The 20,876-nt window shown below is 36.8% G+C and overlaps 1 protein-coding gene across 1 annotated transcript; it reads right to left on the bottom strand.

Moving 5' to 3' along the window:
* Window positions 1-17,552: 17,552 nt before the first annotated feature.
* LOC131013415 (probable 2' cyclic ADP-D-ribose synthase BdTIR) lies at window positions 17,553-19,467 on the bottom strand. Its single transcript, XM_057941489.1, has 2 exons — window positions 18,732-19,467; window positions 17,553-17,701 (listed from the first exon to the last, which is right to left on the bottom strand). Exons 1-2 carry the CDS (start codon window positions 19,208-19,210, stop codon window positions 17,599-17,601), a joined length of 582 nt encoding a protein of 193 aa, XP_057797472.1. The 5' UTR covers window positions 19,211-19,467; the 3' UTR covers window positions 17,553-17,598.
* Window positions 19,468-20,876: the final 1,409 nt, after the last annotated feature.

Here is a 20,876-nt window from a genome sequence, read left to right as displayed (position 1 = left end):
GATGATAAAAAAAATCACAAACTTTCAGCATTTTCCAACAATAATAGTTCCTAATATGATTTTCCAACAATGACGGTCCCAAAATATTTCTTTTAGCGAGATAATTCATCTTTTTGTCATCAAATTTTGTATAACGGGACATTTTATGGAAAAAAATTGAAAGCTCAGAGTTTCTCATTGAAAAAATTAGGTAGTGTTTATTCTCTTCTTGTAAATAGTTTCTCATTGTAATAGTAAATACTCCTATTTGATAATATTTATAATATCAATGTAAATATAAATATTTATATAAATTTTTTAATAGATGAAGTTTAATTAGAGGTGGAGATTAATTAGAGATTTAGAAAAAAATAAGAATAAATAAATATTGATAATATTTAATAGGATTGTTTTAATACGCATGGAAGCAAAGAATTTGACGTTGGTGAAATAGAGATGTATTAACCAAATTAATTATTACTCCATATTGAGCTCAAAATTATCTGGTGGATAGAGATGTGTTAAACAAATTAATTCTTTTCATATTATTTAATGATTTTTAGATATTTAATTATTTTTAGATATGAAAATTGATTAGAAATTTTTTTAAAAAAATAAGAATGAATAAGAATTAAGAAAAATTAGAATGGAGTGATTATAACATGTACTATGATTTATTTTGCTATTGTATATATAAAGATCTACATCCGCGGAGGGTTTCTTGGGGTTTTCAGTATGCTTTGTGTGTGTTTACATTGTATAGAGTTGTTTCTTGAATAATGAATATAACACTACAAAAAAACGCGAAAATACCGGCGGGATTTACCAACGGCGGAGCCACCGCCGGCCCACCGACGGCAGGGGAGGCGACCCGCATTTTTTAAAAATTAAGTGGAAACACCGGCGGCATTTCTCGCCGCTAATCACCGGCGACAATGCCGTCGGTGAACAAGACGGCCGCCAGTGATTAGCTGCGGGACTCTCAGCCGTCGGTAAATGGACTCGGGTAGGTGATTAGCGGCGGCGTGGGCCGCCGCTAATTTTGAAAACCCATTTCCTAGGTCAGCAGTAGTAGCAACAACCCACACACACAACCCTCTCTCTCCAGCCCCCCCTCTGCCTCCGCCGCTGTCGCCGCCGTCCGCCTCCGTCAAGGTAAGCCCCTAGCCTTCCTTTTGTGTGTCTCTCTCTCTCTAATTTCAGCTTGCTCCTGCAGCGCCACCGCTACTGTTCTGCCGCCGACCACTACCGTATGCTCTCGTTCTCGCTATTTCATTTATTTATTTATTATTATTTTTTTAGATCAAAATTAATGTTAATTAGATTAATTTTAATTAATTTATAGTATGATTAATTTTAATTAGTTATATTAATTTTAAATTTGTTTACTATTATTTTGTTAGATTAAAATTAATGTTAATTAATTTTAATTAGTTTATAGTTTGATTAATTATGAAGCATGATTAATTTTAATTAATTTGTTAGTTTATAAAGTATGATTAAGTATGAATTTGTGAGATAATTTTGTTAAATTAAGTACGCTTAAGTGAATTTTAAGTATGCTAGTATGTCTCTAGGATGAAATTATATATTATTATATATTATATATTGTGGGATAGATTTAATCAATTTCTTAAGGATCTTTTCCCTTTGGGATATAAATTGATTAAGGATATTCTCCCAACAAATGATTGTTTTTAAATTACTTTATTTTTTATTGCTTAAGATTATTGTATTGTTTCGACAATGGGAGGCCGGGTAGACCTAGTATAAGCTTAGTAAATTAGGAGCACTATGGTCACTATAACTGCTGGTAGAGTCTATCACTTGGTAGTTAGGATAGTGGGATTATGCTGTAGAAATTTCGTTTGATTCAAGTAATTTATGATATATTTTTCTTTTTTTTAATTAGAAGTTACAAGAATGAGCGATAATCGTATGTGGATGTACGCGAGATACAATGATCGTTCTGTATTTGAAATGGGACTTGAGAGTTTCCTTGATTATGCGATAAATCAAACGGCGTACACAGATAGAGTAGGCAACATTAGGTGTATGTGTAGGAAGTGTAAAAATGAAGCATTTTTATCTGTACCTACAGTCAGATAACAAGTTATTAGGCGTGGATTTGTCCACAATTACACAACCTGGGTTTATCAAGGGGAAGCACCAGTGTATATGCCTACAGAACATTATGGAGTGGACGAGGATGATGGGTCATGCAGTAACTACCAAAGGATGGTGTATGATCATGCTGGACCTAGTAATTACCAAGATCTTCCAAATCTCGAGGAGCTGCCCAATCCTGACGCTCAACAGATTTATGACATGTTGAACGCAGCCGACAATCCATTATGCCCTTCCTGTGAGACTTACTCGCAATTATCCTTTATGACACAATTAATGAGCATAAAGGTTGAAAACCACATGTCTGAGAGATGCTACAATCAGTTGTCTTCGATGTTTCAAAAGGCTTTACCGAAGGATAACAACTGTCCCGATGACTTCTATAGTACGAAGAGAAATCTGCGCGGTTTGGGTTTGTCAATTGAGAAGATCAATTGTTGTGTTAATAAATGCATGTTGTATTGGGGGGACGATAGTGAGTTGCAATACTGTAACTTCTGTGGCAAGTCACGATATAAGGAGAACTTGCGTGCATCTGGAAGCCACCGAAAGAAACGTGTGACCACCAAACAGATGCACTACTTTCCTTTGACACCCCGACTGCAGAGGTTGTTTGCATCTCTAGCCACAGCCGAAAATATGCATTGGCATGCGACTTCAACAGACGATGGGATCATGCGTCACCCGGCAGACTCTCTAGCATGGAAACACTTGAATTCAGTCTATCCTGGATTCACTAAGGAGACCAGAAATGTGAGATTGAACCTCTCTACAGATGGTTTTACCCCCTTTGCACAATCAGGACGTCAGTATTCTTCTTGGCCGGTTATTGTCACACAGTATAACTTGCCTCCGTGGTTATGCATGGAAGAACAATTCATGTTCCTCACAGTCCTCGTGCTTGGGCCATCTAACCCAAAGAGGAAGTTGGACGTATTCTTGCAGCTACTGATACAAGAGTTGAAATATTTGTGGGAAGTAGGTGTGAACACTTACGACATATATTTGAAGCAAAATTTTCAGTTGCGGGCAGCTCTTATATGGACTATCAGTGATTTTTCAGCGTACACTATGTTGTCAGGGTGGGGTAAAGCTGGAAGATTGGCATGTCCACATTGTATGGAGGAAACAGAAGCATTCACTCTACCGAAAAGTGGAAAACAATCGTGGTTTGACAATCATCGAAAGTTCTTGCCTCGTAACCATGTGTTTAGAAAAAAATAAGACTTCAATTTTTAAAAATAAGACCTGCAATGTGAATCCACCAGAACAGAGATCACATGAATAGAAATATTGAATCTAATCGATGGGTTGGGCTTCCTGAAGGTTACAAAAGACTTTCATGGCAGAAACGCTCAACTCGCAAAAGATCAACACATTGGGTGGAAAAAGAAAAACATATTTTGGGATCTTCCCTATTGGAAGGATATTTTGATTCGACATAATCTGGATATCATGCACATTGAAAAAATGTGTTTGATAACGTGTTCAACACTGTCCTCAATGTGAAGGGGAAGACGAAGGATACAGAAAAGTCGAGAGAAGAATTGAACATCTTCTGTCGACGGCCTGAATTGAAGAAACTGAATGGAGCCCGACAGTATCCAAAAGCATGTTACACGCTTGAAAGGGATGAGAAGAATATTTTACTTCAATGGATCAAGAGTCTTAAGTTTTACGATGGGTACGTGTCAAATATTAGCAGATGCGTTGATTTGAATGCCCGAAAGATGCACAATATGAAAAGTCACGACTGTCACGTGTTCATGCAAATACTGCTACATGTTGCCTTCAAAGAACTTCTTCCTAAGAACGTTTGGCAGACAATTAAGTTCCTTCTTTAGGGAATTAACATTATGCAGTATCTCAATACATGATATGAGAATGCTTAGTGAGAAGATAGTTGTTACTCTATGCAAACTTGAGCGTATCTTCCCACTGAGTTTCTTTGACTCAATGGAACACCTACCAGATCATTTGGCAGATGAAGCACGACTTGTCGGTTCAGTTCAGTATCGAATGTATCATTTTGAACGATATTTGAGGACATTGAAAAACAATATCAAAACCAAAGTCAAGGTTGATGGATCCATCAGCAATGCATATACACTAGAAGAAATGACAACCTTCTCTTAGTATTACTTTGAGGATCATGTGACTACAAAGTGGAGAAATGTGCATCGCAATATTGATGAGCGTGTTGATGAGAATGATGATCCTAATGAACTCTTAATATTCAAACAAGTTGGACGTTCGATTGGCCGAATGACAAAGAGATACATGGAGCCAAAAGAATACATTGTTGCGCATATGTATATTTTGAGCAATTATGCGGAGATTGCAGACACATATGTCAAGTGATTATTCTCGTTTAATTTATGTTTATAAATATTCATCGTACATAGGTAGTAACTTCCTAAGAACTTTTTCTTTGTATCCAAGTATCTTCGAGGAGGAAATGCGATATGCAAATCCTTCAATCACCGAGGTTGCGTTTGATAACCATTTTCCTGAGTGGCTTCGTCATTATGTAAGATGAGACATATTTATGTTAAATATACATTTACTTAACTAAAATTGGCTTGCAAATTTAAATTTTTGTGTGTAACAGGTGAGTCGTCCTTGTAACGACGATTTGAACCTATATATTAAGTCGCTTGCAACTGGGCCCTTAAATGAGATTGAAACGTACTCCGGGTATTTTGTGAATGACTATTGATTTCACACCACTGATCATGATAGAGAAAGTGCGACTGTGAACAGTGGCATTTGCATTAAAGGCTCGATCTATGGCAGAGATGTGCTAGACTTTTATGGGCGTCTGTAAGAGATGTCCGTGCTGGAGTATCAGGGGTATCCAATTAAGAAGACAATCTTGTTCAAATGTGAATGGTTTGACTTGTCTGATCAGGGAACTACTATTGATACAGACTTCAAGTTGGTTTCAGTAAACCACACAAGGAGATATAAGAAGTACGATCCCTTTGTTTTAGCGAGTCAGATCGTTCAAGTGTTTTACTGCCCCTATCCCAGTACGAACCAATCAAAGAAAAACTGGTAGTCAGCATGCAAAGTCAACGCAAGATCAAAGGTTGAAGTCACTATTGTCGCATCTAACTCAACATTAGATCAATCGTTTCAAGAAGAGGCTGTTACTATTATGTCTACCCACACAACTGTAGACATTGACCCGCCATTTCTTGTTCATCCCCTCAGTGGAATCGTTGACATTGAAGATGAGGATGGACCAGTCACTAATCAAGACATAAACACGTCATCTGATGACGACAGTAGTTTTGATGACGGTAGTGATGGTTAGGAAACAGATTGGTGATAAGAATAATTATAAATGTACAATTTGAAATATTTGGCAATGTATTTGTTTGTTTGTTATTTTATGTGTTATGTTTCTTATTTATTTATTAATGTATTTATAAATTCATATAACTGGTTAAGTCGAACACTTGGTAGTTAGGATAGTGGGGTTATGCTGCCAAAAATTCATTTGATTCAAGTAATTTATGATATTTTATTTATGTCTATGCTTATCTGAATCAATTTGAAACAGGTAACATGTTTACTTGTAAAGGTTTACTTAGGTTTTCTTCTCGTGCTCGGTCTGCACAGGATGAGCAGTAGACTGATGACACATCTTCAAGGTTCGGGCTGCACATTTCTATGACTCCTGAGACTCCCCAGGCCTCTTCTAGTTCACGGGCTAGAAGGCCAGAGGCCCATCCCTAGCTGAGATCAGGGCCAACTCGACTAGGGACGGAGGGAGGATTGTCTTTGAGATGATGCCTAATGGGTAAGTATTTTAATTTAAATCATTATTTCTTGTATAACAAATAATTCCTTAAATTACTTTTACACAGTGAGTTGAAGGAGCCATCGGGCCTATCCGGGCCTGCACGAAAGCATTTAGGAAGATTGATAACCCAAACGGGTACACTTGGAGGTTGACTCCGCAGGGGTTGAACGACGCGTAACTTGAGGAATTAAAGGTATAATTGAATTTATAGTACATATAAATTTATCATTATATATTGTTAAAATGTTATATATTAAATTAACTATTTCTTTCAACAGAAAGAGTTTGTTTGGTCGCCTGATGCTGAGCTTGAGGCGAGGTAAATGCGGGAGCAGAAAGCCAGCAAAAGGTACAGTGACATGATGAGCGACTACAAGAGGAAGCATAGGGCGAAGATCGAGGCAGGGGAGACGATGGATAGACCCCTGGGCATGTCTGACGAGTTCCGGATGGGACTCCAGGCATACTGGGAACGGTAGGATGTTCGGGCCATTTTCCAGCGAGCACGTGCGAAGCAGATGTCTGAGCCCGATGGACCCGGTACAGGGATCAACAAGCACGTTGGAGGGTCTCAGTCCACTCGTATCCTGCAGCAGAGTCTGGTTAGTAATTATCAAATAAGTTCATAAGTAATATTATATATATATATATATATATATATATAGGGTGAGCTTCAACAGCAACCACTTGCTTAGATAGAGAATAAAGACCATATTATGACCATTAGATTAATATGAATCAAGGGCTCAGATTCATTCGATCATATCAGTTTTTGTGAATTAGATTTTCATGAAATTAAGGGCTCAAACAACTGGGCTCAGATTCATTCGATCATATCAGTTGTTTTCCTGTAATTCATGACAGATTGTGAAACTGGCAATGCATATAAATAACCTATTTTTCTAATTTGCAATCTCTTTCTTTTGCAGCGGATGAAATTCATCACAATATAACTGATCCTTCTCATTCGTGCATTATAACTATCCATCAAGGCAGAACAATCTCAGACCTTCGGGCATTATAACTATCCATCAACCAATAGTTCATCTTCCGTGGTAGATCTTGAATTGGGAGATCAAGTAAATGATCAAATCCTAACTTCGCTACAGCTTGCTGCTGGAGAGCATTCATCTGGTTCATTGCTTTCATCAATACACAAGGAGTGGTCCTTGTGAGCAATGATGGATAGTCCTCTGCTCGTTTCACAACCAGTTGTTTGTAGTTCACCAAATTATTACTTGTCTACAGACTATGAATTCACACTGATTATTTTACAGAATGCATTTCATTAATATATTTCTCTATATATGTTGTATGCACTAAAGATTCCAACAGCATGAATCACAAATCATAACGGTTTGCACCAATTTAATAGAACCATAACAACCAATATTAAATTAGATAGCACAAACTCCACCCGCACATCACTGTCCAAAATAAATTGAACACGTCCACATACTACACATCATGCATCACATACTAGCCAAAACACGTTACATACATTTTTGACTCGAGGCTTCTAGACACATCGGTTGTCAGTTTCATTCGCGACGCACGCACCCAACACCTTATTCAAGCAGTATTTAATACAACCATATCAAAATAGATTACAAACGACCACTACGCAACCTCTTTACCACTGTCTTAGGGTTTTCATAAACCCTGTTTTCTTTGCCATCTTTTCACTCAATTCCTGCAATATTGGTCTTTGGCCCACGCGGAGGTTGCACGTGCCGGTTCCCAGCCTGATCAGCCTGACGATTCACGTGGCAACACAACATATTTTCGTCTGCATCGTCATTGCTCTCTCCAATTATTATACCTTTACCCTTCTTCTGGGCCAGGTACGCTGCGATTCAAATGACACTTCGTAAGGTTGAGTTAAGGTTTCTATATTCAGTAATACATATAGTTTCATATGAACGATACATATGGTTCATGCTTCACAAGTTAAAGTTCATTCAAATATAGGAATATGGGTGACAACAATCCAAATTAATCAATACAAGATTATCATTGATCCAATTATCTAATGTACTGAACCAATGGTAAATGTCCATCAGCACGACAGAACAAAAAATAAATAAAAATGAACATAGATTAGGGTTTGCCAACAAAAGGTATATTCCAGCGGCACGACAAAACTTTAAAAAATGTATAACTGGGGAGACCACATGGGTCATGAATCTATGACCTTAAAAAAAATATACACAACATTAGATCCACCAAATCAGACACAAGACCACACAAAATTCAAATATCTGATAACGACAGTTCGAAGAACATTCTCCTTTCGAAATAAACAAAACCAATGAAGACTACTTAAATTTATGATGTTTAAACAAAAAAATCCTGTTTTTCGAAACCTATCACTATTGATTCATATGACTTTTTTTCCAAAACAGTAAACCAAACGAAGACCACAAGACCAAATCGCACCAATTCGCCATTTTGTTCAACAAAGACACCAAAACCAAAACAACAAAACAAAATACATAAATGAAATCACAGCATTATCGTCTACATACCTGCTCTATTTGCTTTCGTAATCGCCATTGAAGAACCTTATATCCCTTTTTTTTCACCCACCAAAAGCTTCGTGTGTTTTTCTTATAGTCGTCGGAATCGCCCTCTGACGGCATAAAACCTTAAATTTTTTGGCCTCCCTTTCACCTGAATCTGCCGCCGAGAAGGGATTAAGATGATTTATGAGAAATAAAACCCTACACCTTCTAATTCATACCATAAACAATAATTATTTATTATTTATCCACAAAATATATTAGCAATGACATTATTATTAAAGATTCGTCTAACCTAATCTAAACAATTGAAATTGCAGTCAAATCATACCGTATACGAATTTCCAAATAAATGGGGCACTATTTTCGGAGCTAGTTTGGTGGAGATAATCTGCCGTTTTTTTTTTTACCAAATTACCCATATCCTCAAAATTGTGTATGATTCAGAACATATATTAATTTGAACCGAGCCGTAGGTCGAAATCAAATCTGGACCGCAGGATTAATTAAATCTATGGTTAATATTCATTCCTATTTTAAACACTAAGGGGTGTTTTCACCATAGCCCAACCCTATATATATATATATATATATATATTGTTAGGTCCGGAGGGTCTCGAATAGGTGTATGGGGGGAGGAATACACCTATAGGCTATTTTTACTTAAAAATAGTGGGATCTCAAGATAGAGATCAGAACGAAACTTTACACGCAAACTTAGATGCCTGTTAATAGAAAAGAATTTTGACCAAACAGGGTTGACGACTGATACTGAAATACTCTTCAGTAGTGAGTTATCAGTTAAGTCACTGGAACTTAATTGATGCACGTTAAGGCTTCAGTCGAGTTTGCTAAAACAGAGATGTTACAAGTCTTCCTAACTATCAGAGGATAGATCAGTCATACTGATAACATACGCAGTGGAAATAACTTTGTTTCGAAATAGCCTTTGTTGAGCACGTTGTTAGTCTTAGGTTTCTCTTTGCATTTAACCAGTATTCAGTTTATCAATTGAAAAAGCACAAGTAAGAATGTAAAACTGAAAGCTGTAAATAACACAGAGATTTTTACGTGGTTCGAAAAACACTTCCTACATCCACGGTCGGTTGATCAGACCAACAACTTTACTCCGCAAGTGCTTTTACTGGTGCACTGTAAACCTATCCGTGTGCTTAGCCGGGTGCACACAACCGAATCAACTGAAGATCCAATCTTCAGTACCAACACTTCACTCGCGTTGGATTTCCCACTCCTAGCACGAACTTGCACTAGGATCTCACAGAGTCAGAGTACCTTCCTGAACTCCTTTTCAACTCAAACACTCGATTCTATCTTTCGAATGGAGATCTTGCCAACTATACTTCAAAGAACAAGTTCTTTGGAGTTAGTTTTGACCTAGGCTTTGGGTAAACAGAGGTTAGCCTAAGGTCTAAGAGAATGTATGTAATCAGCAGTGACTGATTTTTGGCTTTGGTATTCTCTTCTTCGATTCAAGCTTTGGAGAGATTTAAGTTTTTGGCTGAGAAACAATTTTGGCAGAGTTTCAGCTTAAGTTGTTGAATCGGTGAAGATTGAAGTGATCCTCGAGCGCTATTTATAGGAGAGGTCTTGAATAGATCCATCGGCGGAGAACATCTTCAAGATTTCTTCCGTTGGAGAGCTTTTCGAATTTGGGCTGAGGCTTCAATCTTCGAGGTTCCTTGTTTGGTGAGAATGACTATGTTGAAGAGCAGGAGATGCGACGTCTCTGATAAAGTAGCCACCAAATAGGAATAACCTCTGCAGAGAAAGGAGGATCCTGAGATCTCTGCATTTAGTGCGGCTGTACTTTTGGAGTACGTGGCTTCCTTTGAACGTTGGAGGTTCAGTCCGATGAAGAATGTTTAACTGATACTTGACTTTAGTATCAGTCCGCTGAATCCACGTGGCACGCATTAAGTAATCAGTTCCAGACTGATTCTTCAACTGATACTTCAGTTGGTAACTTCAGTCTTCAGTTCTTCGTCCTTCAGTCTTCAGTCCTTCGTCCTTCAGTCTTTAGTCTTCAGAACAACAAACTATACTAGGAAAGACCTCTAACACTTAAGTTCGAACAATTATAGTCTATTACAATTAAGGTCTATGGATTTTGGTATCATCAAAACAAGGATTATGATATTTCAATAAGTTTCCAACATATATATATATATATATATATATATATATATATATATATATATATATATATATATATATAGGAGGGCTAAAATAAAAACACTTCTTAAAATATAAAATATAAACAATTTTCAGCCCTTAGATCATCAAGATCTACGGTTGATTCGTAACCTTGTTGGATGAATTCGTGGTCCTGGGTTCGAATCCCAAAGGTAGCAAAAATTTATTTTTCACAATTCGTAACCATGTTGGATGAATTCGTAACCATGTTGAATAAAATTCGTACATTAAAAAACGTTTATATTTATATTTTAAGAAGTGTTTTCACTGTAGCCCTCCCCTATATATATATATATATAGAGAGAGAGAGAGAGAGAGAGAGAGAGAAATGTTATGCTACATACCTTATATGAGCACCTTATGTGAGCACCACTCATGTTTAGCTCTCGTTAGCGTTATCCTTTTTGTTTTAGGTATTTATTTTTATTCTAATACTTCATATATTGTTATTGAGATCATTAATTTTATAAATTATATAAAAATCAATGTTCGATTTGTTCATATTCCCTTTAACTTCAAATAATTAATAAAATAAAAAATTAGGCTTTGATTTTTATTTAATTTATAAAATTAATGATCTCAATAACAATATATGAAGTATTAGAATAAAAATAAATGCCTAAAACAAAAAAGATAACGCTAACTAGAGCTAAACATGAGTGGTGCTCATATAAGGAGCTCACATAAGGTATGTAGCATATCATTTCTCTCTCTCTCTCTCTCTCTCTCTCTCTCTATATATATATATATATATATATATATATATATATATATAGGAAGAGGTTCTAATAAAAACCTCTTTTAAAATGAAAACTAGGAACCACATCTTAGCCTTTAAAATTGAAGATCTAGTGGTTGGAATTAATTTAGAAAAATATGCGCCTAAAATGGTTCCAATAGTTGTAGATAGCCGTTTTTTTTAGTTTTTACTTAGTCAAAGGTTATATTTGTCTTTTACTATTTACTTAATTAATCCTAAATGTTTAGTTAGTCTAGTTAGTCGTGTGTTTCATTGTTTTGTTTTTAATCTTTGCTTTTTTTAATAAAAGAGTCATAATTGAAAAAGATTATTCTTTTTAATGAAAGAGGATTGTTTATTTTTGTTGAAAAAGATGATAATGCACAGATGATATTAAATTGCACATATGATAATGCACATGAATTAATGTATATAGCACAGATATATGATGATAATGCACATATTAGATAATAGAATTTGATCATTATTCGTACTAAAATACCTTTTGTAAATTTTTATATTTAAATGGTGTACTGGCTAAAAAAATAATGCACATATTCTACTATTGTATATTCATTGACACAACAAATAAGAAATAAGTATATTTACTGCGCATCTATGCAACAATAATTATAATTCATATGCACACCAACATGTTCTGCTGTGCAACTATAACATTTTATTGTGCACTGAAGAAATATGTATTTTACGCAATTGAAACCAACAATGTATCACATATTAGAAAAAAAAGACGTAAGATCAGATGTCCTTTATAAAATAATGCAAAAATTGATGTAAATGATAACAAAATAGTTTAAGAATAACTCGTCATACGTAATCATATTAGAAAACAAAATTTGTTCACACACAGTGTACTATTCAAACCAAAAGTCATCCAAAATATCTTTTCCATCTTCTCATCTGGTACGGATAAGAAATTTTGATTATATTTAGATGCACCCCTCATTACATCATTCTTGACGTAGTTACTTGTCCATCCTATTATAGTTGAACACTCTTGTACGAAGCCTAATCAAATGCCTTTTTGGATTTTAGCAGATGCTTTCTTCACATGAGGCATATTTAACTGTGCAACAACAAAAACATTATCAACTTTGTATGCTAAAAAAATTAGGGAATCATAACTATGCATTTAAATGTGGAACAATGCAATAAGACATTGAATCTGTACAAATAGTAACCAATAAATCAAATTTGTGCAAGTGTGCATCTATGCAATATTCCAAACTTTGTATCACTTAATATACTAATTTTATTTTTAATTATTGAAGTAAATGGTGTCCGTGCAGCATAAGGATTACTAGTTCCATCAAAACCTTATCCACTTAGAGGTAGAGTTTAAGATCTTTAAAAAGGGCGAAAATTTATATTTTATATAGGAATAAGTTTGGACAGATAAAATTACAATCTTATATATAATATATAATCACAGGACTTTCATCAAACACTTGGCATACGAAACACTTCATATTCCCAACATTTCAAGATTTGCGATACAAATTCTCAACATTTTGAGCATGTATGCATCTATGCATCTATGCATATGTGAAGAACCAATGAAAATAATTCATCCAAGTCCTTAACATTTTTACACAATTTAACTATCAATGAAGATCCAAGCTTGTCGTTGGCAATGCTCCCATTATTAACGAGCTTGCTTTTCCTACCCAACGGGTTTGTATAACAGTCCAAAACCTTAAACCTAGTTCAATTCCACACAAGGACAACACCGAATAATTCATCGAATTTCCAAATTAAAGATGCATCATGAATATGTGCAACCAAAACCAACATCTATGCAAGTTAAAATCAAAATCAATAACTAAATCAATTCCACCCAAGAACAACACTGATTATTCATCGAATTTCCAAAATTATAGATGCATCATTCATCTGTGCAACCAAAACCAAAATCTATGCAAGTTAAAATCAAAATCAATAACTAAATCAATTCCACCTAAGGACAACACCGAATAATAATGCATCTGTGCAACCAAAACCAACATCTATGCAAGTTAAAATCGAAATGGTTAAGTAATTACCTGTTTTGAATCGTCGAAATTAAAATCGACTTCAGTAAATATCTCCGCCGTCGCCGCCTTGTACAAATCGCTTTGCCTCTGCCGCCGCCTTCAACAGACCACTTAAGTAAATCGCTCTGCCTCCGTCGCCGCCTTGTTAGAATCACCGGGGAACAACCCCTTAAGTAAATCGCTCCGCCTCCATCGCCGCCTTCAACAGACCGACGCCTAAGTATCTCCCCGTCGTCGGAAATGCCTTCGTCTTGCACAGTTCTACGTCAATCGCCTCCGCCGCCGACGTGCACAAATCGGCGCCCAATTTTCCTTCAACCGCCTTCATCTTGCACAGTTAGATTCTAACACCGGAAAATTCGATCGGCGTCCAATTCTCCCTAGTCGGCTTTTTCACCAAACTCAATTTTGCCGTGGGAAACTTCGATCGGCGTCCAATTCTCCCAAGTCGGTGGATTTTAGGTGCATAGGCGACTCCTCAAGTTTAAACCCTAGATAAAAGTTCAAATGTGAAAATGAATTGGGAATGAGAGATCGTGAGAGTGATTTAATTATTGTATTACATTTTTAACCTTTGAATTTCAATTACATTTAAATTAGTAATTAAATTGTGCATCTGTAGTTTAATCTCAGCCATCTATTTTTTTAAAATCAATGGTTTAGATTAGGTTCCTAGTTTTCATCTTAAGGGGGGTTTCTACATTAACCCCACCCTATATATATATATATATATATATGGAGAAGCTCTATGAAAACACAAAGTTAGATGGAGAATGGAGACGCAATCTGGTTCGTTAGATCAATCTTGATCAATGGCTGAGATTAAAAATTAATATAATTAATTCCCATAATTAAATTGGTAAGATCCCTAAAATTACTCACTTCCCATTTTTTCTCCCTCATCCGTCTCCCTCATCCGTCTCCTTTGTCCTCTCTCTCTCTCTCTCTCTCTCTCTCTCTCTCTCTCAGACGCTTGTACGTCTCCATTTTCCATTCTCTAGCAAACTCACCATCTCTCACACACCGCCCGATTCGTCCGCACCACCGCTGCCGCTTTCGATCGCCCTCAAGTTCAGCCACCGCCGCCCAAGTTCAGCCCTCAAGTTCAGAGCCACCGCTGCCCAAGTTCAGCCACCAGAATCGTCGACCGCCGCCTCCCTCCATCATCTCTCTGTTCTCCACACCACCACCGCCGCCTTCGACCCCCGCCTCCCTCCGTCATCTCTCTGTTTTCCACACCACCACCGCCGCCTTCGGCTGCCCTCAAGTTCAGACACTGCCACCCAAGTTCAGCCCCCAAGTTCAGAGCCACCGTCGCCCAAGTTCAGCCATCGGAATCTTCGAACCGCCGCCTTCCTCCGTCCTCTCTATGTTCTCCACACCACCATCGCCGCCTTCAACCGCCGCCGCCCCTAATTTGTCTGCACCACCGCCGCCGCCTTCGACCGCCCTCAAGTTCAGAGCCACCGCCGCCCAAGTTCAGGAGAACTTTTGAACTTGTACATATAATTCTGTGAACTTATACATATAATTTTATTGAACTTGTACATACTCCCTCCGTCCCGGCCAAGACGCTACATTTACCTTTCGGCACGGGATTTAAGGAGTTGTAGATTAATGTTTTAAGTGTGTAATAATAAAGTGATAAAATAGGAGAGAGAAGTGGAGAAGGTAAGAAAGTGATAAAGTAGGAGAGAGACAATGCTAAGTAGAAACGCGAAGATAATCAAGTGATAACGTAGGAGAGAGAATGTAATAAAAAAATACTTAATTAGTGTTCATTAAATGTTTAAAATTCCTTATTTTTTGCCAATATAGACATGTAGCATCTTCGTTGGGACGGCCCAAAAAGAAATATGTAGCATCTTGGGCGGGACGGAGGGAGTATATTTCTGTGAACTTTTTATTTTCTGGTATTCTGAACTCCGGTCGCCGCCCCCTTCTCCGTACATTGAACATTCTCCGGAGAAGAGGAAGGGGGCGGCAGATTTTACAGATAATTTTATTGAACTTATACATATAATTCTGTGAACTTTTGAATTTATGGTATTGAACTTCTGAACTCCGGCCACCGCCCCTTCTCCGTACCTTGAACATTCGCCAGAGAAGAGGAATGAGGCGACAGAATTTACAGAGAGAGAGGAGAGAGAGAGAGAGGAGAGAGGGGACAAGAGAGAGAGAGATGAGGGAGAGAGAATGGAAAGTGAGTAATTTTAGGGATATATGAATCTTACCAATTTTAATTATATTAACTTCTAATCTCAGCCTTTGATCTAACGAACCAGATTGCGTCTTCTCCATCTAATATTGTGTCTCCATAGAAGCTAACCCTACATATATATATATATATATATATATATATATATATATAATAAACATAATTAATGAAAAGCTACTGTGGAAGAATGGCACACAAAATTTCTCCATTAACCCAAAACCAAAACGTAAGATCCATATGTCATGTAGGAAATAAATCTTGCGGGCGATTACAAATGTAATAGAAAATGTAGAAGATCAGAATACAGGAAAATAAACTGTATTGAAATTACAAAAAGAGAAACTAGGAAAAACAATAGGCTGAGTGAGAGAGAATCCTCTATCTGCAAGACGAGATACGTCCAGGTAGTGCTCACGGTTTGGACGCGTCGTCTCCAAAGATGAAACGGCTTCGTCGCGTGGGTAGCAGCACTGCAGACCAACGAGCTTCGACGAACTGAAATGAGGCGATGACAGAGCTCTGGACTATATGAATGCAGAGAGTGCTTGGAATGCTAGAATACAAGATTCCAGGCTATCCTATTTATAGGCACAATCCACCCATGGGGGAGCGTGCAACCTTAACTCCCATTAAGAGAGATTCAAATGTTGTTGGGGAGTTACTAGTGTAACACCAGGCACCGTGTGCACGTATGGGCCCAAACGAAATGGGCCTCGTTCTATTGGGTTGAGAAATCGGTGGTCCAAAATAATAAGTTCGTTGGGAGCTAAGGTTAGGCCTAAAGACCAATTGCCAAATCCAAGTCCAAGTCCACGGTCGAGGCCAGGGTGCCGAGAGCCGAGGCCGGCGGGCGGCGGCAGCGGCGCGTACGTGTGGGCTTTGCAACCCATCACTTGTGCACATAGTTTTATTATATGTACTGATGTAATAACTTATATACTGTAATAATTATTATCCACAAATCAATGTGAGATAAGCATTAATATCTCTTTAATGCTTATCACTTTCCCACAACTCCATGTTTCAAGTACCCAATCTTAATTAATTATTTTTCACTCACCGAAGATCGGTTTTGAGTAAATAAATATACTACGATCATCTACTCGAAATGTAGATCAATCATGTGCCATTTAATTCTATTAAATTAAATATTTTCGGTACTAAAAAATTAGTCAAATATTGGTAAACTCAATAACCAATTTTCTACATGTCATACATCCATAACAATGATCAATCAGTAGTACGTACAATCCTATAAGCTCAAAGCTAGCAAAAAAATACAGCACTCCAAAAATCAGAGGGTATTGTTGTCATGAAATTTAATCACAGTAGCTTAGAATTGGCTAATCCTCTAATCCGATCTGTTTCCAAATGGCATTCCTCACCCTCTCAAATTCCTGCCCTTCATGCACCCACAGACTAATTAAAGAGATGAAAGAAAACGGAGAAAGAGAGTGTGCGTGTGTTGGTCAAGCGGTAAAAAGGTTAATGTCCAATTCTAAAGGTATTGTGTAAGACTGTTTCAACGTGGAATAGGTCAAGATTCAGATTTACATCCATAACTAATGATATATTTGTAATTTAAAATATTAGCAAAATTACAAATATACCATTAAATATTACTATGTCCTTTCACAAGGAGTATACAACATTGGGTTTAGTATAATTTTTAATAAAATAGTTCGTATATGTGTGTTTAGTGGATATAAAGAGTATCATCATGTAAAAATGAGTGGTGTGGGTTGAATTGAGTGTGAGTTTTAATTTTTTGATAAATAAGATTGAAATATAAGGAGAGATTCATTCCTAAAAAAGAAATACTACTATAATATATGGATATCTAATAAGGTAATTATTAGTATATATTTTTTCGTGAACGGATGAAGTTTGAATTTTCTGAATCTTAACCTGTCTCATAGACTAGTAAGACGATGTTACACAAGTTTTTGTGTTATATCGTTAATGCTCTCCTCGTCAACTTCTATCAAATTCTTGATCACCGTATCCCCTGCGCTTTCGAGAAATTCCGACCAATCCCTATGCACATACATGATTAATCTTAGATAAAGCTACATTCACATATATCAAACTACTCATAATTCTAGATCAATATTCGGATCTATAATCATTAATCACCACAAAAACATCAATAAGATCTTATAACTATGTCATCTTATATAAATTTAGATATTAATTAATATGAGCATAGCCGGACAAATTTTGACCCTTAAAAGGATATTTAACGCAAGTTTTGTGATATATTTATATGTCATAATTCAGCTTCTAGGCTACAAATAATAATACGTTGACCTTGAATTTCAATCAATGTGTCATGTGTGTGAGTGTATATATATATATATATCTTCGAATATACAGCAAAATTTCAAATTTCAAATTGAATTGGCTTTTTTCAAGGAAATGGAAACAATTATAATCATATTGAATATTCAGCAACATTTCAAATTTATTTTACCAATAAGACCTTGTCTGGTTTTTTATAATGTTCAAGGAAATGGAAACAAACTTGAAACTTGTCTGTACAATCACGAGAATTAATTAAAACTTAATACAAACACACACCACTAGTGCATGCAAATATGCAATATAATTAGTTCAGGAAAATTTTGTATAAAGGGTGCATATATCCTGATATCCGGTTGAATCAAACAAAAAGAAAACCAAAAATACATATATAACAGTAGTTTCAAACCAGAATTAAAAAAAAAAAATCTCATATCTATTGAAATTTTAAAAATAAAATAAAATAAGGGTTTCTATCTAATTAGTGATGGAGTGAGATAAGCTGTCAAAATATCATTCGATAATTCCTACTAGACTCAACAATTTGCTGCTTGCAACAAACCTAAACCTTAATAAAGCAAATTATATTGAAATAGTATTAATTTGGTCCGATAAATTAATCAAAGACTCATTTAATTGAATCAAAGTCCTAAGTTAAAGGCAGGCCCGAATGAATTAAAAAAAAAGTTGATTCCGAGTTGAATTACTCTTGTGTTGATTAAAGAAATATATATATACATATATATATATGTGCATAGAAGCATACCCTCTAATAGTATCGAACGTTAGTCCAACCGTACACTTGGCATCTTCCAAAGCCGAGCGGAACCTGTGGAGCTCCGAGCCAGGGCAAGACCCGTCGTCCTTGACCCGGAGCTCCGAGGGTTTCACGTCACAAAAAATTGGGACGACCCTTTTCTCCCTCTCCACCATCAAACTCAACTCGTGCAGGCAAAAATATGAGTCGCAATACATCGGAGAGAACACGGCCACCCCGACCTTGCATCCCTGTATGGCTGCAGGGATCTTCTCGGAGAGCTTTTCGCCGGGCTTCATGCTCTTGCTGTCCAAGAATGGCCGGAGGCGGAGGCCGAGGAGGTGGTAGTAGAGGAGCCCTGCCACATTCCGCTTTGTGTCCACCCCACGGTGGTTGATGAACACATCGCAGGGCGCCTCCTGGCTCCCGCGGCCGCGCCTGAGTTGGCCGGAGATGGCTTTGAATCTGGCGGAGTATGAACGTTGCATGCCAAAAATAGGGGTTATTATTATTGTTGGATATGTGTAGTATTTGGTACTTTGTTTATTGAAATTCTTTTCTTTTCTTTTTTGGCAAAGTTTAATTTAGTGTTGTACTACTAGATAATTAAGCGACGTAGGGTGTGTTTATATATAGGTTTATTTGACGAGTTTGACTCTTGAAAACCGTGGTTTGGACTCTTGAAAATACTGGGGAATATTGGAGAAAAAATGGGCCAAGATTTCATTTGAACGATTCGACTCTCTTCTCCTCACATACATAAATTTAAATATAATACATACACACTAATTTTTTGCAATGTTTAATCCTTCAAACACGCTTATGCAATTTTTTATTGTACAAAATTAACACCAAGCTGGATGCATAGTATTGAGACTCATAATTAATTAATCATAATTATTACATGTTCACCTATTTAAGTTTTTTTTTTTCCCAAAGAAACCTATTTAAGTTATTTTGTTTGATCTAATGAAAACCAAAGCTAAACTAATGGGTTTTGTAGGTTGTACATGGGGTAAAAATGAAGAGTCTAGCAATTTTCAAAAACTATCTAAACTTTCATTTATGTTTTAGCACCCTAATGTAGCCAAAATCTTTTGGTCGTAGAAATTCTAGCCATACTAATAAAAATTATAGAGATAATAACATTTCTAATCATACTCTTATATAGTATGTAAATTATATTATTACACACTTTTGCTTTACATTGTTACACAATTTTCACAATTTCGTGTAATAATGTAAAAAGTGTATAACAATGTAAAAATGTGTAATACTTAATTAATATCATTGGGAAATGGCGGCAGCGACACTAGATAATCAAGGCGGCGAGGCTGTGATGGAGAGAGAGAGAGAACCGTGAGGGTGAGAGAAGGGATGTAGCGGCAAGGAGGTGGGAGAACCAAAGGCCCACGACGAGGGCGGCAACGCGGAGAGGTGGGAAAGATAGAAGCATGCTGCCCAGTGGCGGCTGGTAAAATTGTTGGGAGGGGGAGCGAGCGACTAGGGAAATTTGGGAGGGTTTTTTTTTTTTTTTGGGAGGGGGAATCTCTGTTAGGGTGGGGAGAAGCGGCACAAGGTATCTAGGGCTCTGACAGTGCGGCGGCTTACGGAACGGGGAGGGCAGCACAACTAGCCTCGTATAGGCGGGAGGAGCGCTGGAAGGGGAAGGTGAGAATGAGTGGGCTACACTGAGATTTGAGCATTAGGGTTGGGCAAGCGCGACAATCAGGGTTGAATAAACATAACTTTTTAAATTCATGATACCCGTAGATTTGAACTTGAGATTTTGAACTTCAAAAATTAATCAGGTCTACCATTAAGTCATACTATGTCAATACACCTACATTGCTCTTGAGATTCTTTGTCCTCTTGGGATGACTTAGTGGTACAATGAATATTTTTTTTAAGACATAGATTTTAGAGTCGATTAGTTTCAATAACACTTTGATAGATATGAGTTTGTCACACCTGATTTTTCAAATGTAATTTATTCGTTCTTGTTGTTTATATGCTTCTACACACGATTATAGTTCTCATAAACTAAAAAAAGGGTTAATTGTAGTTTATGGCTCGAACTTTAGAGTCATTTATAAATATAGCCCGAACTTAAAAAATATACAGAAAAATAGCCAGAACATTGAAGTCATTTGT

The sequence above is a fragment of the Salvia miltiorrhiza genome, chromosome 2 (genome assembly GCF_028751815.1).
Source record: "Salvia miltiorrhiza cultivar Shanhuang (shh) chromosome 2, IMPLAD_Smil_shh, whole genome shotgun sequence".
Classification (NCBI taxonomy): domain Eukaryota; kingdom Viridiplantae; phylum Streptophyta; class Magnoliopsida; order Lamiales; family Lamiaceae; genus Salvia; species Salvia miltiorrhiza.
Note: the sequence above shows the minus strand (reverse complement) of the source record. Positions and strands in the feature narration are given on the sequence as shown.